Source organism: Scyliorhinus torazame, chromosome 4 (genome assembly GCF_047496885.1).
Source record: "Scyliorhinus torazame isolate Kashiwa2021f chromosome 4, sScyTor2.1, whole genome shotgun sequence".
Classification (NCBI taxonomy): Eukaryota; Metazoa; Chordata; class Chondrichthyes; order Carcharhiniformes; family Scyliorhinidae; genus Scyliorhinus; species Scyliorhinus torazame.
Window position 1 is genome coordinate 242,412,331 of NC_092710.1, and position 25,660 is coordinate 242,437,990.

General features: G+C 46.0%; 1 protein-coding gene and 1 long non-coding RNA gene across 2 annotated transcripts in view; one reads left to right on the plus strand and one right to left on the minus strand.

The window, feature by feature from the left end:
* Window positions 1–25,660, plus strand: part of ufl1 (UFM1-specific ligase 1) — a 110,589-nt gene that overhangs the window by 33,872 nt on the left and 51,057 nt on the right. Inside the window, exon 8 of the mRNA XM_072499561.1 lies at window positions 13,844–13,990. Within this exon, the coding sequence (XP_072355662.1) occupies window positions 13,844–13,990 (147 nt within the window). The remainder of the gene's footprint in view (window positions 1–13,843; window positions 13,991–25,660) is intronic.
* Window positions 1–25,660, minus strand: part of LOC140410856 (uncharacterized) — an 88,407-nt gene that overhangs the window by 24,322 nt on the left and 38,425 nt on the right. The window lies entirely within an intron of this gene.

The following is a 25,660-nucleotide window of genomic DNA, read 5'->3' on the forward strand; positions in this document are numbered from 1 at the left end:
TGTTGGGTGGGGATGCTGGGTTGTGGGGACAGGGTGGAGGTGTTGACCTTGTGTAGGGTGCTCTTTCCAAGAGCCGGTGCAGACTCAATGGGCCGGGCGGCCTCCTTCTGCACTGTAAATTCTATGATAATCTATGATTAATCTAGGACAAAGATTCGGCACAACATCGTGGTCCGAAGGGCCTGTTCTGTGCTGTATTTTTCTATGTTCTATGTTTAATACTGAAGGAAAATACTGCAGGTGCTGAAAATCAGAAATGTAAAAAGAAAAGAAAATGCTGGAGATATTCTGAGGATATGTCACTGGAAAGAAACAGAGTTAATGATTCGGGTCACAGATGCTGCCTGAGTTGCTGAGTATTTCCAACATTTATCTTTCTTGTTGAAATTATTGCAATGCTTCCTGGCCTCTCTTGATTATCTTGCTCCAAAACCCTGCTCCCCATAGCCAAATCGACACCACCCTGTTGATCTTATTAGTTCATCCCTGTACTAGTCTATATTGGCTGCTATTTCCCCCAGCTTGAAATTCTTATTCATGTGTTTAAATTCCTTCTTGACTTTTCCTACCCTATACTCTGATCCCAAGTGGTCTACTCCTCTTCTGCATGCATCAAATGCTAGGAATCCTACGGCGAGTAACTCTCCTCCTGACCACCGTCTACAAGGCACAATTCAGGCGTGTAATGGAATACTCTCCACTCGCCTGGGTGAGTGCAGCTGCACCAGCACTCAAGAAGCTCAACGCCATCCAGAACAAAGCAGACCGATTGATTGCTACCCCTTCAACAAACATTCAAACCCTCCACCACCAACGAACATTGGCAGCCGTGTGTATCATCTATATGATGCACTGCAGGAACTCACCAAGGCTCACAGAACATAGAACATTACAGCGCAGTACAGGCCCTTCGGCCCTCGATGTTGCGCCGACCTGTGGAACCACTCTAAAGCCCATCTACACTATTCCCTTATTGTCTATATGTCTATCCATAGAACATAGAACAATACAGCGCAGTACAGGCCCTTCGGCCCACGATGTTGCACCGAAACAAAAGCCATCTAACCTACACTATGCCATTATCATCCATATGTTTATCCAATAAACTTTTAAATGCCCTCAATGTTGGCGAGTTCACTACTGTAGCAGGTAGGGCATTCCACGGCCTCACTACTCTTTGCGTAAAGAACCTACCTCTGACCTCTGTCCTATATCTATTACCCCTCAGTTTAAAGTTATGTCCCCTCGTGCCAGCCATATCCATCCGCGGGAGAAGGCTCTCACTGTCCACCCTATCCAACCCCCTGATCATTTTGTATGCCTCTATTAAGTCTCCTCTTAACCTTCTTCTCTCCAACGAAAACAACCTCAAGTCCATCAGCCTTTCCTCATAAGATTTTCCCTCCATACCAGGCAACATCCTGGTAAATCTCCTCTGCACCCGCTCCAAAGCCTCCACGTCCTTCCTATAATGCGGTGACCAGAACTGTACGCAATACTCCAAATGCGGCCGTACCAGAGTTCTGTACAGCTGCAACATGACCTCCCGACTCCGGAACTCAATCCCTCTACCAATAAAGGCCAACACTCCATAGGCCTTCTTCACAACCCTATCAACCTGGGTGGCAACTTTCAGGGATCTATGTACATGGACACCTAGATCCCTCTGCTCATCCACACTTTCAAGAACTTTACCATTAGCCAAATATTCCGCATTCCTGTTATTCCTTCCAAAGTGAATCACCTCACACTTCTCTACATTAAACTCCATTTGCCACCTCTCAGCCCAGCTCTGCAACTTATCTATATCCCTCTGTAACCTGCTACATCCTTCCACACTATCGACAACACCACCGACTTTAGTATCGTCTGCAAATTTACTCACCCACCCTTCTGCGCCTTCCTCTAGGTCATTGATAAAAATGACAAACAGCAACGGCCCCAGAACAGATCCTTGTGGTACTCCACTTGTGACTGTACTCCATTCTGAACATTTCCCATCAACCACCACCCTCTGTCTTCTTTCAGCTAGCCAATTTCTGATCCACATCTCTAAATCACCCTCAATCCCCAACCTCCGTATTTTTTGCAATAGCCTACCGTGGGGAACCTGATCAAACGCTTTGCTGAAATCCATATACACCACATCAACTGCTCTACCCTCGTCTACCTGTTCAGTCACCTTCTCAAAGAACTCAATAAGGTTTGTGAGGCATGACCTACCCTTCACAAAGCCATGCTGACTATCCCTGATCATATCATTCCTATCTAGATGATTATAAATCTTGTCCCTTATAATCCCCTCCAAGACTTTACCCACTACAGACGTGAGGCTCACCGGTCTATAGTTGCCGGGGTTGTCTCTGCTCCCCTTTTTGAACAAAGGGACCACATTTGCTGTCCTCCAGTCCTCTGGCACTATTCCTGTAGCCAATGATGACATAAAAATCAAAGCCAAAGGTCCAGCAATCTCTTCCCTGGCCTCCCAGAGAATCCTAGGATAAATCCCATCAGGTCCCGGGGACTTATCTATTTTCAGCCTGTCCAGAATTGCCAACACCTCTTCCCTACGTACCTCAATGCCATCTATTCTATTAGCCTGGGGCTCAGCATTCTCCTCCACAACATTATCTTTTTCCTGAGTGAATACTGACGAAAAATATTCATTTAGTATCTCGCCTATCTCTTCAGACTCCACACACAATTTCCCATCCCTGTCCTTGACTGGTCCTACTCTTTCCCTAGTCATTCGCTTATTCCTGACATACCTATAGAAAGCTTTTGGGTTTTCCTTGATCCTTCCTGCCAAATACTTCTCATGTCCCCTCCTAGCTCGTCTTAGCTCTCTCTTTAGATCCTTCCTCGCTACCTTGTAACTATCCATCGCCCCAACCGAAACTTCACACTTCATCTTCACATAGGCCTCCTTCTTCCTCTTAACAAGAGATTCCACTTCCTTGGTAAACCACGGTTCCCTCGCTCGACGCCTTCCTCCCTGTCTGACCGGTACATACTTATCAGGAACACGCAGTAGCTGATCCTTGAACAAGCCCCACTTATCCAGTGTGCCCAACACTTGCAGCCTACTTCTCCACCTTATCCCCCCCAAGTCACGTCTAATGGCATCATAATTGCCCTTCCCCCAGCTATAACTCTTGCCCTGCGGTGTATACTTATCCCTTTCCATCATTAACGTAAACGTCACCGAATTGTGGTCACTGTCCCCAAAGTGCTCTCCTACCTCCAAATCCAACACCTGGCCTGGTTCATTACCCAAATCCAACGTGGCCTCGCCTCGTGTTGGCCTGTCAACATATTGTGTCAGGAAACCCTCCTGTACACACTGTACAAAAAACGACCCATCTAATGTACTCAAACTATATCTTTTCCAGTCAATATTTGGAAAGTTAAAGTCTCCCATAATAACTACCCTGTTACTTTCGCTCATATCCAGAATCATCTTCGCCATCCTTTCCTCTACATCCCTAGAACTATTAGGAGGCCTATAAAAAACTCCCAACAGGGTGACCTCTCCTTTCCTGTTTCTAACTTCAGCCCATACTACCTCAGAAGAAGAGTCCCCATCTAGCATCCTCTCCGCCACCGAATTACTGCTCTTGTCTAGCAGCGCCACACCGCCCCCTCTTTTGCCTCCTTCTCTGAGCTTACTAAAACACCTAAACCCCGGAACCTGCAACATCCATTCCTGTCCCTGCTCTATCCATGTCTCCGAAATGGCCACAACATCGAAGTCCCAGGTACCAACCCATGCTGCCAGTTCCCCTACCTTGTTTCGTATACTCCTGGCATTGAAGGAGACACACTTCAAACCACCTACCTGAACACTGGCCCCCTCCTGCGACGTCAAATCTGTGCTCCTGACCTCTATACTTTCATTCTCCCTTACCCTAAAACTACAATCCAGGTTCCCATGCCCCTGCTGCATTAGTTTAAACCCCCCTGAAGAGCATTAACAAATCTCCCCCTCCCAGGATATTTGTGCCCCTCAGGTTCAGATGTAGACCATCCTGTCTGTAGAGGTCCCACCTTCCCCAGAAAGAGCCCCAGTTATCCAGAAATCTGAATCCCTCCCGCCTGCACCATCCCTGTAGCCACGTGTTTAAATGTTCTCTCTCCCTATTCCTCATCTCACTATCACGTGGCACGGGCAACAACCCAGAGATAACAACTCTGTTTGTTCTAGTTCTGAGCTTCCATCCTAGCTCCCTGAAAGCCTGCCTGACATCCTTGTCCCCTTTCCTACCTATGTCGTTAGTGCCAATGTGGACCACGACTTGGGGCTGCTCCCCCTCCCCCCTAAGGACCCGGAAAACACGATCCGAGACATCACGTACCCTTGCACCTGGGAGGCAACATACCAAACGTGAGTCTCTCACGCTCCCACAAAATCTCCTATCTGTGCCCCTGACTATAGAGTCCCCAATTACTATTGCTCTGCTCCTCTCCCCCCTTCCCTTCTGAGCAACAGAGACAGACTCCGTGCCAGAGGCCCGTACCCCATGGCTTACCCCTGGTAAGTCGTCCCCCCCACAAGTATCCAAAGCGGTATACTTGTTTCTCAGGGGAACGACCGCAGAGGATCCCTGCACTGACTGTTTTTTCCCAGTCCCGCTTACAGTTACCCACCTATCTCCAATCTTTGGTGTAACTAATTCCCTGAAGCTGCTATCTATGACCCCTTCTGCCTCCCGAATGATCCGTAGTTCTTCCAACTCCAGCTCCAGTTCCCTAACTCGGTCTTGGAGGAGCTGGAGGTGGCAGCACTTCCTGCAGGTAAAATGAGCAGGGACACTAACTGCATCCCTCACCTCAAACATCCTGCAGGAGGAACATTGCACTCCCTTCCCTGCCATTCCTCTTACTTTCTACCAAGATCTGGCTAACAACTAAATTAAATTTTTTTAAAAATAATAATAATATAATAAAATATGGTACTTACCTCAGACCAATGGGTTTTATTATTAGGTTAGAGGAGGAGGGCGGGTGGGAGACACTACACGTGTAGTGTCTCGGGTTTCCTCTCCACCAGAATTTATTGGTGAGGGTCTTCCCAGACGTCCGTGGGTCGACTTCCTGTTCCCGCCTAAAAAACTAATTTAAAAAAAAAAAAAAAATTCTCAGCTCCTGCTGAAATTGACAAACCATCCAGCTCCACTCCCGCCGAAATCGACTGGCCTGCCCCTGCAAAGACAAGTGCTTTTAAAGGTTGACTTACCTCCCAGCAGCCACTTCCGCAATGCTCCCGCTGAAACTGACTCACCAGCTGATTCTCCCGCCGAAATCGACTGGCCTGCCCCTGCAAAGACAAGTGCTTTTAAAGGACAGACTTACCTCCCAGCAACCACTTCCGCAATGCTCCCGCTGAGACTGACTCACCAGCTGTTCTCCCGCCGAAATCGACTGGCCTGCCCCTGCAAAGACAAGTGCTTTTAAAGGTTGACTTACCTCCCAGCAGCCACTTCCGCAATGCTCCCGCTGAAACTGACTCACCGGCTGTTCTCCCGCCGAAATCGACTGGCCTGCCCCTGCAAAGACAAGTGCTTTTAAAGGACAGACTTACCTCCCAGCAACCACTTCCGCAATGCTCCCGCGTGAAACTGACTCACCAGCTGATTCTCCCGCCGAAATCGACTGGCCTGCCCCTGCAAAGACAAGTGCTTTTAAAGGACAGACTTACCTCCCAGCAACCACTTCCGCAATGCTCCCGCTGAAACTGACTCACCAGCTGTTCTCCCGCCGAAATCGACTGGCCTGCCCCTGCAAAGACAAGTGCTTTTAAAGGTTGACTTACCTCCCAGCAGCCACTTCCGCAATGCTCCCGCTGAAACTGACTCACCAGCTGATTCTCCCGCCGAAATCGACTGGCCTGCCACTGCAAAGACAAGTGCTTTTAAAGGTTGACTTACCTCCCAGCAGCCACTTCCGCAATGCTCCCGCTGAAACTGACTCACCAGCTGTTCTCCCGCCGAAATCGACTGGCCTGCCCCTGCAAAGACAAGTGCTTTTAAAGGTTGACTTACCTCCCAGCAGCCACTTCCGCAATGCTCCCGCTGAAACTGACTCACCAGCTGATTCTCCCGCCGAAATCGACTGGCCTGCCCCTGCAAAGACAAGTGCTTTTAAAGGTTGACTTACCTCCCAGCAGCCACTTCCGCAATGCTCCCGCTGAAACTGACTCACCAGCTGTTCTCCCGCCGAAATCGACTGGCCTGCCCCTGCAAAGACAAGTGCTTTTAAAGGTTGACTTACCTCCCAGCAGCCACTTCCGCAATGCTCCCGCGTGAAACTGACTCACCAGCTGATTCTCCCGCCGAAATCGACTGGCCTGCCCCTGCAAAGACAAGTGCTTTTAAAGGACAGACTTACTTCCCAGCAACCACTTCCGCAATGCTCCCGCTGAAACTGACTCACCAGCTGTTCTCCCGCCGATATCGACTGGCCTGCCCCTGCAAAGACAAGTGCTTTTAAAGGTTGACTTACCTCCCAGCAGCCACTTCCGCAATGCTCCCGCTGAAACTGACTCACTAGCTGTTCTCCCGCCGAAATCGACTGGCCTGCCCCTGCAAAGACAAGTGCTTTTAAAGGTTGACTTACCTCCCAGCAGCCACTTCCGCAACGCTCCCGCTGAAACTGACTCACCAGCTGATTCTCCCGCCGAAATCGACTGGCCTGCCCCTGCAAAGACAAGTGCTTTTAAAGGTTGACTTACCTCCCAGCAGCCACTTCCGCAATGCTCCCGCTGAAACTGACTCACCAGCTGTTCTCCCGCCGAAATCGACTGGCCTGCCCCTGCAAAGACAAGTGCTTTTAAAGGTTGACTTACCTCCCAGCAGCCACTTCCGCAATGCTCCCGCTGAAACTGACTCACCAGCTGATTCTCCAGCCAAAATCGACTGGCCTGCCCCTGCAAAGACAAGTGCTTTTAAAGGACAGACTTACCTCCCAGCAACCACTTTCGCAATGCTCCCGCGTGAAACTGACTCACCAGCTGTCCTCCCGCCGAAATCGACTGGCCTGCCCCTGCAAAGACAAGTGCTTTTAAAGGTTGACTTACCTCCCAGCAGCCACTTCCGCAATTCTCCCGCTGAAACTGACTCACCAGCTGTTCTCCCGCCGAAATCGACTGGCCTGCCCCTGCAAAGACAAGTGCTTTTAAAGGTTGACTTACCTCCCAGCAGCCACTTCCGCAATGCTCCCGCTGAAACTGACTCACCAGCCGATTCCCCCGCCGAAATCGACTGGCCTGCCCCTGCAAAGACAAGTGCTTTTAAAGGACAGACTTACCTCCCAGCAACCACTTCCGCAATATTCCCACTGAAACTGACTCACCAGCTGTTCTCCCGCCGAAATCGACTGGCCTGCCCCTGCAAAGACAAGTGCTTTTAAAGGTTGACTTACCTCCCAGCAGCCACTTCCGCAATGCTCCCGCTGAAACTGACTCACCAGCTGATTCTCCCGCCGAAATCGACTGGCCTGCCCCTGCAAAGACAAGTGCTTTTAAAGGACAGACTTACCTCCCAGCAACCACTTCCGTAATGCTCCCGCTGAAACTGACTCACCAGCTGTTCTCCCGCCGAAATCGACTGGCCTGCCCCTGCAAAGACAGTGCTTTTAAAGGTTGACTTACCTCCCAGCAGCCACTTCCGCAATGCTCCCGCTGAAACTGACTCACCAGCTGATTCTCCCGCCGAAATCGACTGACCATTTGAATGCCCTTAGTGTTGGCGAGTCCACTACTGTTGCATGCAGGGCATTCCACGCCCTTGCTACTCTCTGAGTAAAGAACCTACCTCTGACATCTGTCCTATATCTATCTCCCCTCAATTTAAAGCTATGTCCCCTCGTGCAAGACATCACCATCCAAGGAAAAAGGCTCTCACTGTCCACCCTATCCAATCCTCTGATCATCTTGTATGCCTCAATTAAGTCACCTCTTAACCTTCTTCTCTTTAACAAAAACAGCCTCAAGTCCCTCAGCCTTTCTTCATAAGATCTTTCCTCCATACCAGGCAACATTCTGGTAAATCTCTGCACCCTTTCCAATGCTTCCACATCCTTCCTATAATGCGGCGACCAGAATTGCACGCAATACTCCAAATGCGGCCGCACCAGAGTTTTGTACAGCTGCAACATGACCTCATGGCTCCGAAACTCAATCCCTCTACCAATAAAAGCTAACACACTGTACGCCTTCTTAACAACCCTCTCAACCTGGGTGGCAACTTTCAGGGATCTATGAACATGGACACCGAGATCTCTCTGCTCATCCACACTGCCAAGAATCTTACCATTAGCCCAGTACTCTGTCTTCCTGTTATTCCTTCCAAAATGAATCACCTCACGCTTTTCTGCAGTAAAGTCCATTTGCCAACTCTCAGCCCAGCGCTGCAGCTTATCTATGTCCCTCTGTAACTTGTAACATCCTTCCGCACTGTCCACAACTCCACCGACTTTAGTGTCATCTGCAAATTTACTCACCCATCCTTCTACGCCCTCCCCCGGGTCATTTATAAAAATGACAAACAGCAGTGACCCCAAATCAGATCCTTGTGGTACACCACTAGTAACTGGACTCCAGTCTGAACATTTCCCATCAACCACCACCCTTTGTCTTCTTCCAGCTAGCCAATTTCTGATCCAAACTGCTAAATCACCCTGAATCCCATGCTTCCGTATTTTCTGCAGTAGCCTACCGTGGGGAACCTTATCAAACGCTTTACTGAAATCCATATACACCACATCAACTGCTTTACCCTCATCCACCTGTTTGGTCACCTTCTCAAAGAACTCAATAAGGTTTGTGAGGCACGACCTACCCTTCACAAAACCGTGTTGACTATGTCTAATCAAATTATTCCTTTCCAGATGATTATATATCCTAACTCTTCTAAACCTTTCCAAGATTATGCCCACAACAGAAGTAAGGCTCACTGGTCTATAGTTACCAGGGTTGTCTCTACTCCCCTTCTTGAACAAGGGGATAACATTTGCTATCCTCCAGTCTTCTGGCACTATTCCTGTAGACAAAGATGACTTAAAGATCAAAGCCAAAGGCTCAGCAATCTCCACCCTAGCTTCCCAGAGAATCCTCGGATAAATCCCATCCGGCCCAGGGGACTTATCTATTTTCACACTTTCCAGAATTTCTAACACCTCCTCCTTATGAACCTCAAGCCCTTCTAGTTTAGTAGCCTGAATCTCAGTATTCTCCTCGACAACGTTGTCTTTTTCCTGTGTGAATACTGACGAAAAATATTCATTTAGCACCTCTCCAATCTACTTGGACTCCAAGCACAACTTCCCACTACTGTCCTTGACTGGCCCTACTCTTACCCTAGTCATTCGTTTATTCCTGACATATCTATAGAAAGCTTTTGGGTTATCCTTGATCCTACCTGCCAAAGACTTCTCATGTCCCCTCCTGGCTCTTCTTAGCTCTCTCTTTAGGTCCTTCCTAGCTAACTTGTAACTCTCGAGCACCCTAACTGAACCTTCATGTCTCATCTTTACATAAGCCTCCTTCTTCCTCTTGACAAGTGTTTCGACTGCTTTAGTAAACCACGGTTCCCTTGCTCGACCACTTCCTCCCTGCCTGACAGGTACATACTTATCAAGGACATGCAGTAGCTGTTCCTTGAACAAGCTCCACATTTCCATTGTGCCCATCTCCTGCAGTTTTCTCTCCATCCAATGCATCCTAAGTCTTGCCTCATCGCATCATAATTGCCTTTCCCCCAGATATAGCTCTTGCCCTGTGGTATATACCTATCCCTTTTCATCACTAAAGTAAACTTAATCGAATTGTGGTCACTATCACCAAAGTGCTCACCTACCTCCAAATCTAACACCTGTGCTGGTTCATTACCCAGTACCAAATCCAATATGACCTCGCCTCTCCTGCACACGTTGGACAAAAACAGACCCATCTAAAGTACTCGAACTATAGCGTTTCCAGTCAATATTTGGAAAGTTAAAGTCCCCCATAACAACTACCTTGTTGCTTTCGCTCCTATCCAGAATCATCTTTGCAATCCTTTCCTATACATCTCTGGAACTATTCGGATGCCATTAGAAAACCCCTAACAGGGTGACCTCTCCTTTCTTGTTTCTAACCTCAGCCCATACTACCTCAGTAGACGAGTCCTCATCAAACGTCCTTTCTACCACCGTAATACTGTCCTTGACTAACAATGCCACCCCTCCATCTCTTTTACCACCTTCCCTGAGCTTACTGAAATATCTAAACCCCGGCACCTGCAACAACCATTCCTGTCCCTGCTCCATCCATGTCTCCGAAATGGCCACAACATCAAAGTCCCAGGTACCAATCCAGGCCGCAAGTTCACCCACCTTATTCCGGATGCTCCTGGCATTGAAGAAGACACACTTTAAACCACCTTCCTGCCTGCCGGTACACTCCTGCAACTTTGAAACCTTACTCATGACCTCACTACTCTCAACCTCCTGTATACTGGAGCTACAATTCAGGTTCCCAAGCCCCTGCTGAACTAGTTTAAACCCTCCCGAAGAGCATTAGCAAATTTCCTCCCCAGGATATTGGTACCCCTCTGGTCCAGGTGTAGACCATCCCGTTTGCAGAGGTCCCACCAACCCCAGAATGAGCCCCAATTATCCAGAAATCTGAAACCCTCCCTCCTGCACCATCCCTGTAGCCACGTGTTTAACTCCTCTCTCTCCCTATTCCTCATCTCGCTATCACGTGGCATGGGTAACAACCCAGAGATAATATCTCTGTTTGTCCTAGATCTAAGTTTCCACCCTAGCTCCCTGAATTCCTGCCTTACATCCCTATCCCTACCTATGTCATTGGTACCTATGTGCACCACGACTTGGGGCTGCTCCCCCTCCCCCTTAAGGATCCCGAAAACACGATCCGAAACATCACGCACCCTGGCACCTGGGAGGCAACACACCAACCACGAGTCTCTCCCACAGAATCTCCTATCTATCCCCCTAACTATGGAGTGTCCAATGACTAATGCTCTACTCCTCTCCCCCCTTCCCTTCTGAGCAACAGGGACAGACTCTGTGCCAGAGACCTGGACCCCATGGCTTACCCTTGTTAAGTCCCCCCCCAACAGTATCCAAAGTGGTATACTTGTTACTAAGGGGAATGACCACAGGGGATCCCTGTACTGACTGCTTCCTCCCAGCCCCTCTCACCGTCACCCATCTATCTTGATTCTTCGGACTAACTACATCCCTGAACCTTCTATCTATGACCACCTCTGCCTCCCGAATGATCCTTTGACTGCACCTTCCAAATCCATGACCAATACCATCTGGAAGGACAAGAGCAGCAGATACCTGGGAACCCATTCCCTGGAGGTTCCCCTCCAAGTCACTCTCAACCCTACCTTGGAAATATATTGCCGTTCCTTCACTGTCACTGGGGCAACATCCTGGAACTCACCCCCTATTGGCACAGTGGGTGTACCTATACCTCAAGGACTGCAGTGGTTCAAGAAGGCTACTCACCACCACCTTCTGAAGGCAAATAGGGATGGGCAATAAATGCTGACCTAACCAGCGATATCCATAGCCTGTAAATTAATAAAAAGAAATCCTACCCATGCCACCTGAGCCACAGTTTCAGAATTTTTCTGCTTTCCCCCTCCTCTTAAAACCCCTCATGGCTTTGTTGCTCTCCATCTGTAATCTCCTCGCCTTATGTTCCCAAAACAAAACTATGCCCCTATCGCTTGTCATTGGGTATTTCATTTAGACCGCAAGGCAGAGGAGCATAAGTAGACTATTTGGTGCCTTATTCAATCCGATCATAACTGATCTGATGTAATAATCCTCGACTCCACCTTATACCCATAACCTTTGATTCTCTTATTTATTAAAAATCTGTCTATCTCAGCCTGGAATATATTTAACAACACAGCCTCTACAGCTTAACCACTCCACATAGAACCTTCTCTGGACTGTCTCCAATGCCAGTATATCTTTCCTTAGATAAGGGGACCAAAACTGTTCAGTGTTCCAGGTGTGGTCTAACCAGTGCCTTGTTTAGTTTTAGCAGGACTTCCCTATTTTTATATGCCATTCCCTTTGAAATAGAAGGCCAAGATTCCATTTGCCTTCCCAATGACCTGCTGAGCCTCCATGCTAGCTTTTTGTGATTTATGCGTGAGGAGCCACAAATCCCTCTGTGCTGCAGCTTTCTTTAAATAATACTCAGCTTCTTTATTCTTCCTACCAAAAGTGCATAACTTCACATTTTCTTAAGTGATATTCCATCTGCCAAGTTTTTGCCCGTTTACTTAACCTGTCTATATATTTCTCTGTAGGTCACTTGCCTTCCCACCTATTTTTGGTGCCTCTGACGAGGGAAGTGAATGTACTGTTGCCAAGTCATTAATATTTACCCTTCATCCTCCCTTAGCTGTAGTGCATTCAGCTGCCTGGGGTTCACACTTTGGAATCCCCTTCCAAATCCCACTTCCTTAAAGCCCTCTTTAAAGTTCACCTCTTTGCCCAAACTGGATCTCTCCTCTCTTAATATCAACTCAAGAAGCTCAACATCATCCAGGACGAAACAGCCCGCTTGATTGCTTCCCCTTCCACAAACATTCAAACCTTCCACCACCAACGAACAGTGGCAGTCGTGTGTGCTATCTACAAGATGCACTGCAGTAACTCACCAAGGTTCCTTAGACACCACCTTCCAAACCCATGACGACTACAATCTAGACGGACAAGAGCAGCAAATTCCTGGGAACCCCTCCACCTGGAGGTTCCCCTCCAAGTCACTTACCACCCTGACTTGAAAATATGTCACCGTTCCTTCACTGTCGCTGAGGCAACATCCTGGAACTTCCTCCCTAACAGCACAGTTGGTGGACATACACCTCAAGGACTGCAGCGGTTCAAGAAGGCAACACACCACCACCTTCTGAAGGGTAACTAGGGCTGGGCAATAAATGCTGGCCTAACCAACATCGCCCACATCCCCTAAATTAATTTTTTTTTTTAAAGCTGCTTTGGTTCAGCATTTATTTCTGATTGCAGCTCTTTGAAGCACCATGCTCTTGTCCTTATAGATTGTAGGTCTATTTCCCCATGTTAAAAAGCATCATACTTTTATTGAGTTCTTGTGTAAGTTCTTAATTACCATCTCCTGTGGTGACTGTTCCTCATAATTCTTAACTTAGGTTAGGAATCCACTGCAGAGCACCAACACAATATTTTTCAATGCTCAGTACCACAATGCTCAGTGCTGTGGAAGAAGAATTGCAGACTAGACCAGCAATATAAAATAAGTGGTATTCCGCTTTCTAGGTAACTCAGCTGGGGACGACTCCATTCCTCCTGGACCTTGCTTCTTGACCTCCAGGCACTACACTTTCAAAGGAATCATGCTCCATATTCTTAAGAGAGAAAAATGGTGGTGGTGTAGGAACACCAGCCTCTAACATTCTTGTCCATGACAGAATGGTGCTCAGGGCAAGAAATTCCCCATAATCTCTGGGGAAAGTGGTGCCAAAGCCGCAAATAAGGACAGAAGGCAGGTACTCCTGGTGCTGGCTTTGTGCAAGAATTTCTGCTTGACTTTTCTTGTTGGGTGGAGTCTCAGTCCTCTTTTGCTGGACTCCTGGCTTGGCGCCAGGTTCAAAGACATATCAAGAAAAGGGAAGCCTGCATTACTGATCTTTTGTGGGCAGTTTTCTTCGAGGTCAGCAGTGAATGATGTCACTTCACCGACTGGGTTAGAGCTTTTTATTCTTGAGGCTGAAATCATGAAATATTTGAGCATTTCTTACAATCACTCTGCATGGATTATTATTTTTTGCAGATTTCCTTGAAGAGTTTATAAGCAGTGGCCGTTTGAATGGAGCAGTGATTGGTGGCAGACAGGATAAGGCTGTTTATATTCCTGACATCTACTCGAGAACACAAAATAACTGGGTGGATTCCTTTCTCAAACAAAATGGCTATTTGGGTAACTTTTTAACATTTGCTGTCACAATTATTAGAAAACCTTATTGAAGTTAAGATCTTGAAATTATGGATGATCATTTTGTGATGTATAGAAACCTAGAAAATAGGAGCAGGAGGAGGATATTTGGCTGTCGATCATGGCTGATCATCCAACTCCATAGCCTAATCCTGCTTTCCCCCCATTTCCATTGATGCTCTTCGCCTCGTGCCGGTAGATGCCAGGACATTCCTCTTCTGGAATTTGCTTGACTCACCACGCCTCGCAAGATCTAAAGCGATCTCGTGAGATGTCATGAATTTGAATCCTATCCATTTTGGGTGGGATCACTTCTTAGCAAATCTGTATATTTTGAATCAGACAGCTAGTCTCACTCTGATATGCATTCACACGATCTACCCAAGGTGTGGTATCAAACCGGCATCTTGACGATCTTGGGCGAGTGCCGTTCAGTGCTGGTCTTCACAAACAGCAACCAGGTGGAATGGCACTTGTGGGGGCCTGCCAGGGGCTCGGAAGCCCCCAGATGCTTGCCCTCTGGGCAGGGTGGAACCCTGCCATGGCTGGTGCCAGCCTGACACCCAAGCACTGCCAGCTGGCAGGGCCAAGATGCCAAACTGGCATTTTTCCTGCGACACGGATTGGGATCGGGCTGCCCTGTGTGGGTGCAGAGGGTTTGGGGGTCGCATCAGGGGGGTGAGAGATTGGGGTGCCATTTTAAGTGGAGTCCCAATCTCCTTCTGCACTGAGGAGTTCCAGTGAACGAGGCTCCTCAGTGCAGAAAACGGGACAAGTGCGGCCTCGCCGGGACGTTCCCTGCTGAGGCCCTGTATCTTCCCAAATGAGTGTTCAATAGCATGGTGTGTCTCGGCACTCCAAGCACTGGGAAATACCTGGCTAATCTCACTCATTATGGGATTCTGTTCCCATTCGGGTAGATTGCGCCCACAATGTGTTGGCCTCAAACTACTTCCTGTGGTAACGAGTTCCACAGGCTCACCACTCAGGGTGAACACATTTCTCCTCATCTCTGTCTTAAACGTCCACCCCATGCCCTTGGAAGGTGGCCCTTGCTTCTGGACACCCCCACCATCGGGAGTATCATTCTTGCATCGCATCTACCCTGTCTAGTCCGGTTAGAATTTTAGAGGTTTCTAAGCGATCCTCCCTCATTCTTCTGAACTCCAGCAAATACAACCTTAACTGACTCATACGTCAGTCCCGCTATTCCAGGAGTACTTCTGGTAAACCTTTGCTGCACTCACTCTCGAACAAGAACACCCTTCCTCCGATCAGGAGACCAAAACTGCACACCAAACTCCATCGAAGGACACATTCAGTCCAATTTAGACTTCAAAATCAGACAGACTAGTACTCATAGTGGCCAAATTTGAAGTAGAGGTTGGAAATCACCATCTAGATGCATGTAAAGAAAATGTGAATCTGCCAAGAGTAGCTTGCAGTTTGGTTTGGTCTATCTCGGACGAAGGGCTTGCAGTCTGACGTTATCTTGATAATGTGTTGTTGAGCAGTTTTTTGTTAAATATGTGCAACAACTTTATTGAAAGATAAAATTCCTCCCGTTTATGACCTAGTTTATAAAGTTTGTCTTGTTGCCAACTTTTTCTGTTTTTTTTATTTCCTTTTTCACAAGGTAGAAAATATAAAACATTGAACATGCAGAATACCAGCCAGAAAACCTATAACATAAATGTTTGAAAATAATAAAGTTCGGACTCTTATTTCATTGGCCTTTATCTTTTCTAAGCTCAGTTTTTAAAAATCTATCGATATAATTAGTAGTTGTGTACCCAGTATAAAGCATAGCTTTAAAAAGGGCCTTGCCTAAAGATACAAATTTTCCAATGTCAATAGGGCACAAAGAAAATCTTAATATTCTGTCAGAGTTGAATTGAATAAATATAAATGAAAACTAAGAGTTGAGTCTTTCAAAAACAGGTATCACAAGAGCAAACCAATCAACTTTATGCTGTTTTCAGTCATTGAGCACGATCTAACGGAAAAATTTCGAAGTGCAATTTATGGCGGGTTGTGCTGCGAATTTCCCGCGAGCTCTGCCGGCGATTTCCCCACCGTTACCTAACCACATTTAAAGTCACTTTTTTGGGGCTCTTTTTTTAAAAATGTGCACATAGGATGTGGGCGTCGCAGGCTGTGCCCGCATTTATTGCCCATCCCTAACTGCTCCTTCAAGGGCAATTAAGAGTCAATCACATTGCTGTGGGTCTGGAGTCACATGTAGGCCAGACCAGGTATGGACGACACATTTGATTCCCTAAAGGACATTAGTGAACCAGATGGGTTTTACTAAAATCGACAATGGTTTCATGGTCATCATTAGACTTTTTTATTCCAGATTTTCTTATTGAATTCCAATTTCACCATCTGTGGCAGGTTTTGAACCTGGGTCCCCAGAGCATTAATCTGGGTCTCTGGTTTACTAGTCCAGTAACAATACTGGACTAGTAAACCGCCTCCCCTGGGGAGCTTCTCACCAGTTTTACCCACACTTCGAATTATTTTCATCACGGGGAGCTGAACTCATTGGCCAGGCCGGCTCCTCAAGGGTTTGGGCCGCCATTTTGATACACTGCCCCAGTCTATAAGCGAGTACCCATGGACACTCTCACCCCCAAACACATGGGCAGTACCCCACAGCCCCCCAAGTGAGGACATCTCTCTATGGGGTCGGTCAGTGCCCCCCCCCCACTTTTTCAGGTCTTCCCATGCCCCCTTTCGGTTGGAACTCCATGCTTCACTCTTTTCCCTTCCCCCCCCCCCCCCCCCCCCCCCCCCAAAACCTTCCGGAGGCCCCTTCATATCCACCTTCCAGAGTGACAGTGCCAAGGTGCCCGCATTCCAGGGGTGGGGCCAGGGGGGGCACCCTCCACTATTCCCGGCCACCAAGGGCAAGGAGAACCCCTGGGTGCCGTTCTGCGTAGCCCATGTTTGTGTGATGTGGAGATGCTGACATTGGACTGGAGTGGGCACAGTCTTGCAACACCAGGTTAAAGTCCAGCAGGTTTGTTTTGAATCACTAGCTTTCGGAGTGCAGCTCCTTCCTCAGGTGAATGAAGAGGTGTGTTCCACAAACACATATATAGATAAATTCAATGATGCAAGATGAGACTTTGAATGCGTGCCTTTGCAGGTAATTTAGCCTTTACAGGTCCAAACGGTGCGACTGGAGAGAGGGATAATCACAGGTTAAAGAGGTGTGAATTGTCTCAAGCCAGGACAGTTGGCAGGATTTTGCAGACCCAGGCCAGATGGTGGGGGGGGTGAATGTAATGAGTCATGACTTTAACCTGGTGTTGTAAGACTTCTTACCATGTTTGTGTGGAGGAACAGACCTCTTCATTCACCTGAGGAAGGAGCAGCGCTCCGAAAGCTAGTGACATCGAAACAAACCTGTTGGACTTTAACCTGGTGTTGTAAGACTTCGTACTGTGCTCACCCCAGTCCAACGCCGGCATCTCCACATCATGTTTGTGTGGACCAACACTGAACAATGCCCAGCAGGGCACTCCCTGGGGAGGCCGTTAAATACCACGAGGCCGGTAGATCCCGCGTGAGTATGTGTTTATAAAGCCTACTTAAGTTAGCGCGGCTTGGTCCTGCCCATTGTGGGCAGGATTCTAGCCGCGCTGCCTTGTAGGATTGAGTAGATCCCATGAGGCAAAGTGGCCACCGGGAAGCCCGCAGGTGGGTTCATCCGGCATCTACCGCCACTTTGCACTCCTGGTTGGGCGTGACATGGCCGGTCGATCGCTCCCATTATTTTCTTTAGTCACTCAGGCCTATTCATAAATGCGAAAATATTTTGGAACATTTTGTATAGTTTTGTGTTGCTGAGGGTGACAAATGAGACGAGGCAAGAGTGAAAGCTATTCATATGGAAAATGATAAACAGTCTTATCACAAGGAGAGATAGAGAATACAAACGAAGAGGGAATCACCAGATGAACGCTATAGTTACAAAAGTCACAGGACAAAGGGCTCTGTATCTAAATGCACATAGCATTGAAAACAAAATAGATGAACAGATAGTGCAAATAGAAATTAGTAAAAACCATCTGATAGCCATTACAGAGACATAGCTGTAGGATGATGTAAACATGTTTTTAAGTCAAAGATAGATAGATTTTTGAAAAGTCAAGGAATTAAGGCTTATGGTGAGCGGGAGGGTAAGTGGAGCCGAGTCCACAAAAAGATCAGCCATGATCTTATTGAATGGCAGAGCAGGCTTGAGGGGCCAGGTGACCTACTCCTGCTCTTAGTTCTTGTATTCTTATGTTCATATGTGCATTGGAACCTGAATACTGAAGGGTACATGATATTTATCAAGGTCAAGAAACTGGGAAAAGGTGAAAGGGTGCTCTATTAAATCATAGTATTAGCACAGTAGAGAAGGGTTGCCTAAGTTCAGAAAACCAGGATGACCAGGCAGTTTGGGTCGAGATGAGAAATGATAATTTCAAGAAGTCACTTTGAGTGGTGTACACAGTACCCACAGGCTTGGACGGAGCACAAAGGAAGAAATTATGATAACTTGTCAGAAAGATATGTGACAATCATGGGGGATTTTAATCTACATATAGATCAGATGGGCAAAACCTGAGATGAGGAGTTCATAGAATGTTATCAAGATAATTTCTTAGGACAGCACATTCTGGAACCAGCCAGAGAGCAGGCTATACAAAACCTTGGATTGTGCAACGAGATAGGATGAATTAATGACCTCATAGTGAAAGCATCCCTAGGTAGCAGTGATTATAATATTGAATTCGACATACCATTTGAGGGGAGAGAAGAGTGGTTCCAAGACTGGTATATTGAACTTAAATCAGGACAATTAGAAATCACGAAAACAGCTAGCAAAAGTGAATTGGCAAATTAGGTTAAGGGATGCACTGCAGATATATTTCAAAATACACAGAATAGATACATTCCAATGAGAGAGAGAAATTTCATGGGGGGAACCCAGCATCCGTGGTGAACTAAAAAAAAATCAAAGATGGTCTCAAACTTAAAAGAAAAAGTACATGGATGGGTGACAGGTCAAAAGATTGGACAGGGTATAAAAAAATCAAAGAATGACTAAAAGATGATCAAATAGAGTAAGCGAGAAAGCTAGCTAGAAATATAAAAGGGGTAAGCGTTTCTATAAATATTTCAAGAAGAAAAAAGTTAACAAAGTGAATGTAAGTTCTGTAGAAAGTGTGTCCTGGAAATTAATAATGGAAAATACGGAGATGGCAGATGAATTGAGCAGGTATTTTGCATTACTCTTCGCTATAGTGGATACAAGTAACATGCCAGAAATCGCTGTAAATTCGAAAATGGATGAGAGGGAGGAGCTAAAAAGAAATTGCATCGTCAGAGAAATGGTACTGAGTAAATTGTTGTAGCTGTGTGCAGGCAAGTCCATGGGCCCTGGTGGAGTTCATCCTGGTGTCTTGAAAGAAGTGACTAGTGAAATCATTGCAGCATTGGTTTTAATTATTTAAAATTCACTAGATTCAGGGAAGCTTCCATTAGAATTGTTTATTGTGAGATGAAATGGACACAAAAATAGGGAGGGTATGCTTCAGTTATATAGGGCATTGGTGAGACCACCTGGAGTACTGTGTACAGTATTGGTTTCCTTATTTAAGGAACGCTTTGGAAATAGTTCAACGGAGGGTTGTCTCTTGAGGGAAAACTAAGCAGGCTAGGCTTGCATCTGTTGGAATTTAGGAGAATAAGATGCAACTGAATGAAACATAGCATATCCTGAAGGGTCTTGACGGGGTGGATGTGGAGAGGATGTTTCGTTTTGTGGTAGAATCTAGAACTGGGGCATCTTAAAAATTAGGGGTCCCTCATTTTTTCTGTGGTTTGGGAATCTTTGTGAATCCTCAAAAGGCAGTGGAAGCAGAGTCTTTGAATATTTTTAAGGCAGTGCTCGAAAGATTTTTGATGAGCAAGGAGGTGAATGGTTAGTGGGGTAGGTGGCAGTGTGGAGCTAGGTTACAGCCAGATCAGTCACAATCTTAATGAATGGTGGAGCAGGCTCAAGGTGTCAAATGACTTACTCCTAATTCATATGGTGGTGCATGGGTAGAGGGAGATTGCTTCAAAAGGTTTTGATGCTGACCTTAAATAGGATGGGGCAATAAATGCTGGTCTAGCCAGCGATGCCCACGTCCCGTAAATGAATTTTAAAAAATACTGCGTCAGTTAGCCATCGATTGGTAGAATCTTAAAAGACAGAACAAGGTCATTTCATCCATGTGACGCACCCAAGAGCTGCCTGGCCTGATCACATTTTCCTGCTCATTCCCCAATTATATTTTTTTAGCAAATCCAAATCTCCTTGCAAATAGAATAACGGGCCAAGAATTTCCTTGGAGCTGTTTGCACTCGGAGGTTGTAACTTTGTCGGAAGCATGGTATTAATAGGTTTTTCATCAAGCTTCCAAATAGGCTGTGGGAGGACTTCTGAGAAAATTCTGGGCTGTAGAATAGAATACTGAACAGGTCATTTGCATCTATCAAGTCCGTGTCCCTGATTTTCTCCTCATGTGCCACCTAGTACAATTGTGCTCAGTTATCCTTTTAACAGTACACTTTGTAATCTCAATCCCTTTAAAAAAAAAAATAATGAAGGCTCTGCTTCAATACGATTTTGGGGCTGTTGGTTCCACTCTCCTATTCAAAGAACTTTCTCTAACTTTCAAAATAATTCTTGCAATCATTTCAAATGTGTATTACCATGTTGTTCTCTGCTGAAAACAATGTGTAATTATTTGTTTTTAATTTCTGTTTGTAATCTTGGAGCTCTCTGTCACATCTAGACTTTACCGCATCTAGTAATGAAAAGTCCTAACTCTAGCCTTGCGCCCCTGGTTATGTGCTATTAAATCTTCTCTGCCCTTTTCCCATTACTTTTATTTCCTTGCTACAATGAAACACCCAAACTATTTACCATAGTAAATAGGTTTAACTAAAATCTTATACAAAATCCAATTAGTTCCTTGCTTTTGTATTATATGCCTAGAAATAAAAACCAAGGACGCCATTTGCCTTTTTTTACTGTATTAAATGAGCGGTTTTCTTATGAAGAAAGGTTGAACAGATCAGTAGCATACCAATTGGAATTTAGAAGAATGAGAGGTAATCCTATTGAACCATGTTAGATCCTGAGGGGACTGAGCGGATGAATGCTGAGCGGACATTCCCCTGGTAGGACAGTCCTGAACTTGGGGACACAGTTTAAAAATCAGAGTTCTCCCAATTAAGACTGAGATGACTTAGGGCACGGTACGGTAGCACAGTGGTTAGCATTGTCGCTTCACAGCTCCAGGGCCCCAGGTTCGATTCCCGGCTTGGGTCACTTTCTGTGCGGAGTCTGCACGTTCTCCCCGTGTCTGCGTGGGTTTTCTCCGGGTGCTCCGGTTTCCTCCCACAGTCCAAAGACGTGCAGGTTAGGTGGATTGGCCATGCTAAATTGCCCTTAGTGTCCAAAGGGGTTGGGTGGGGTTGCTGGGTTACGGGTATAGGGCAAAGTTCTGGGCTTAAAATGGGGGTGCTCTTTCCAAGAGCCGGTGCAGGCTTGATGGGCTGAATGGCCTCCTTCTGCACTGTAAATTCTATGTAATCTATGAGAGGAATTATTTCCTCCGAGTGTCATTAATTTGTGGGATTTTCTTCCCCGGAGAGGCTGGGTCATTGAATATAAACAATACGGAGTTCGTTTTTTGATCGTCAAGGGTTATGAGAGGCAGACAGGAAAGTCAGCCACAATCTGATCAGCCATGATCTTATCAAATAGCGGAGCTGACTTGATGGGGGCCACACCTCCCAGTTCTGCACACAATGCACCAGTTGTGGCCTCACCAAGGACCTATATAATTGCAGCAACACATCCCTGCTTCTATATTCGAAACCTCTCGCAATGAAGGCCAACATACCATTCACATACCATTAGCCTTCTTTACCGCCTGCTGCACCTGCATGCTTACCTTCAGCGACTGTGTACAAGCACAAGGACACCCAGGTCCTGCTGCATACTCCCCTCTCCCAAATTACAACCATTCTGGTAGTAATCAGCCTTCCTGTTTTTGCTTCCAAAGTGAATAACCTCACACTGCATCTGCCCACTCGCCTAACCTGTCCAGATCATGCTGTTGGACCCCTGCATCTCCGTCATAATTCACCCTCCCACCTAACTTGGTATCATCTGCAAACTTTGAGATGTTACATTTTGTTCCCTCATCCAAATCATTAATATATATTGTGAATAGCTGGAGTCCCAGCGCCCTGTGGTACTGCCAATTTGAAAAGAATCATTAATCCTACTCTTTGTTTCCTCTCTGACAACCAGTTTTCTATCCACCTCAGTGCATTTCCCCCCAAACCCATGCGCTTTAATTTTGCACAATAATCTCTTTTGTGGCACTTTGTCAAATGCCTTCCAAAAGACCAAATATACCACTTTGACTGGCTCCCCCTTGTCAACTGTACTGGTTACATCTTCAAAGAATTCCAACAGATTTGTGAAGCATTATTTTCCCTTCATAAATCAATGCTGACTCTGATTGATCCTGCTACTGTTTTCTAAATGTTCTTGTCAAAATCAATATTTTCCCGCTTCTGGAGTAGAAAGATTCAACACACTCGTTAAGACAGAATAACAAGCTTTATTTTCAAAAACACCTGCATGCAGTAATGGCTGAAACTTGAAGTCAGAGAGCAGTCAACAAAACTGCTGAGTCTTTCGCAAGTTCCGTGCTTTCACGGAGAATTAGCTCAATATTTATACATTATCATTATCAAGATTGTGACAACAGTACAGTCAGGAGTTTGATCGGAAATACATAAAAGCATAGACCAGACCATGTTTGGTCATATCACTCATACCATTATTTAGTCCTTGGAGAGAACATTGAAAGGTCGGAATAGACTTGTTTCTTCCTGAACTTATATTGTTTTAAATTCCTACGGCCCTGGGTTATGACGAGTTAGTTTTATCAGGAGTTGCCGAGGTCCGGTGTTTTGGAATGGCTCGACCTTCGCTGATCTTTTCAGACTTCAAGTTATGCAGAGTTGGCCTACGGCCATACTAGTCTGCAAATGGTTAGGGCAGCATTCTTACATGGCCTGGTGAGCTGGAATGAGTAGTTTCAGCCTTTCTTGGATTGTATCAAACCTTTTGACCAGTCTTCCCATTGACCAGTTTTCCCATCATTCCATTACTTAATTCGTACCATATCACATTCTGCTATAAAGTCCTTGATAATGGATTCAAGAATTTTCCCCACTACCGATGTTAGGCCTACTGGTCTATAATTCCCTGCTTTCTCTCTACTGCCCTTTTGGAATATTGGAGTGACGTGAGCTACCCTCCAATCTGCAAGGACAGTTCCAGAGTCTATAGAATCCCAGAAGATGACCACCAATGCATCCACTATTTCCAGAGCCACCTCCTTAAGCACTGGAATGTTATGACGTGCCAAGTACTCATCCAGGTACTTTTTAAAGGATGTGAGGCATCCTGCCTCTACCACCCAGGCAGTGCATTCCAGACCGTCACGACTCTCTGGGTAAAAATAAGTTTATCATGACTGTGTCTCCTGTCCATTAGCCAGTCTTCTATCCGAGTTAATAAGTTACGTCTAATCCCATCTGATCTCACCTTGTGAATTAACCTTCTGTGCGGCACCTTCCGGAATTCCAGATATACTACATCTACAGGATCTCCATTATCCACTTTGCTTGATATATGTTTGAAGAACACTAGCAAATTAGAGTGATTAAACATGATTAGTTAAACATGATTTGCCCTTTATAAAACTATGATGACCCTGATGGATAGCACTTTGGCATTCCAAATGTCCTTGATAATTTCTTTTTTTATAAATTTAGAATACCCAATTATTATTTTTCCAATCAAAGGTCAATTTAGCGAGTCCAATCCACCTACCCTGCACATCTTTGGGTTTTGGGGGTGAAACCCAAGCAGACACGGAGTGAATGTGCAAACGTCCTTGATAGCTGATTGTAACAATTTTCCAACAATAGATGTTAAACTAACTGGTCTGTTATTTCCCACATCCTGCCTCCCTCCCTTTTTAATAAGGGCGTTACATTAGCATTTTTCCAATCCACGGGAATCTTTCCCACGTCCAGGAAATTTTGGATCTTTTTAACCAATGGATCCACTATCTCTGCTGCCACTTCCTTTAACACCCTAGGATATAGGCATCAGGCCCGGGGGACTTGTCTGCCCTCAATCCCAAAAGTTTGTTGAGTACCGTTTCCCTATTGATGCGGATTGTTCCAAGTTCCACCCTTACTATTATCTCTGAATTCTTCCACTGTGAAAACTGAGGAAAAGTATTGATTTAGCAACTTTGCCATTTCTATGTTCCTCACTATTAACTCACTGGTTTTATCTTCTAAGGGACCAACATTCACCTTCGTGATTCTCTTCCCTTTTATGTACCTGTAGAAGTTTTTGTTATCCTTTCTGATACTCTGTGCTAGTTTTTATTTTCTAATTTACCTTGGCTCTTTTATTACTTTTTTAGCATTCCTTTGTTTGTGTTGGAAAGTTTCCCAATCTTCCAGCCTGCCACTGACCTTTGCAATACGATATACCTTTGTTTTTGTCTTTATAATGTCCTTCATCTTGTTTAGCCATGGATGTTTTTTACCCCTTTTCCATCTTTCTTCCTCACTGGGATATATTTTAGTTGTCAGGAATTGAGTATCTCCTTAAACAACTGCGATGCTCACCAGCTGTCCTACCTTTTAGCCTTCCTGCCCAATCTATTCAGACCAAATCTGCCTCCGTAATTACCTTTGTTTAATTCCAGAACACTAGTGTGGGACTCCACTTTCTCGCCCCAAACTGAATGTTGAATTCTACCATACTATGGTCACTACACACAGAATACTACAGTGCAGAAGAGGCCCTTCAGCCCATCAAGTCTGCACCGACGCATGAAAGGCCCTGACCTGCCCACCTAATCCCACTTGGCAGCACTTGGCCTACAGCCTCGAATGTTATGATATGCCAAGTACTCATCCAGGTACTTTTTAAAGGGTGTGAGGCATCCTGCCTCTACCACCCTCCCAGGTAGTGCATTCCAGACCGTCACCACTCTCTGGGTAAAAAGACGTTTTTCCTCAAACCCACCCCTCAATTTGAACTTGTTTCCCCTCGTAATTGAGACCTTCAACTAAGGGGAACTGCTGCGCCCTATCCACTCTGTCCATGCCCCTCATAATCTTGTACACCTCAATCAGATCACCCCTTAGTCTTCACTGCTCGAGAGGAAACAACCCAAACCTATCCAAACAGTCTTCATAAATTAAATATTCCATCCTGGGCAATGTTCTGCAGAAATCTTTTCTGCACCTGCTCCAGTGCAATTACATCCTTCCTATAATGTGGCAGCCAAAATTGCACACAGTGCTCCAGCCAAGGCCTCACCAAAGCTCTATATAGCTCCATCATGACCTCCCTAGTGGATCCTTAACTATGAAGTCATTAATTAATCCCTCCTAATTACAGAATACCAAATCCAGAGTAGCCTGCTCCCTGGTTGGTTTCCCAACATACTGTTCCAGGAAACAATCTCTAATATGTTCAATGAACTCTGC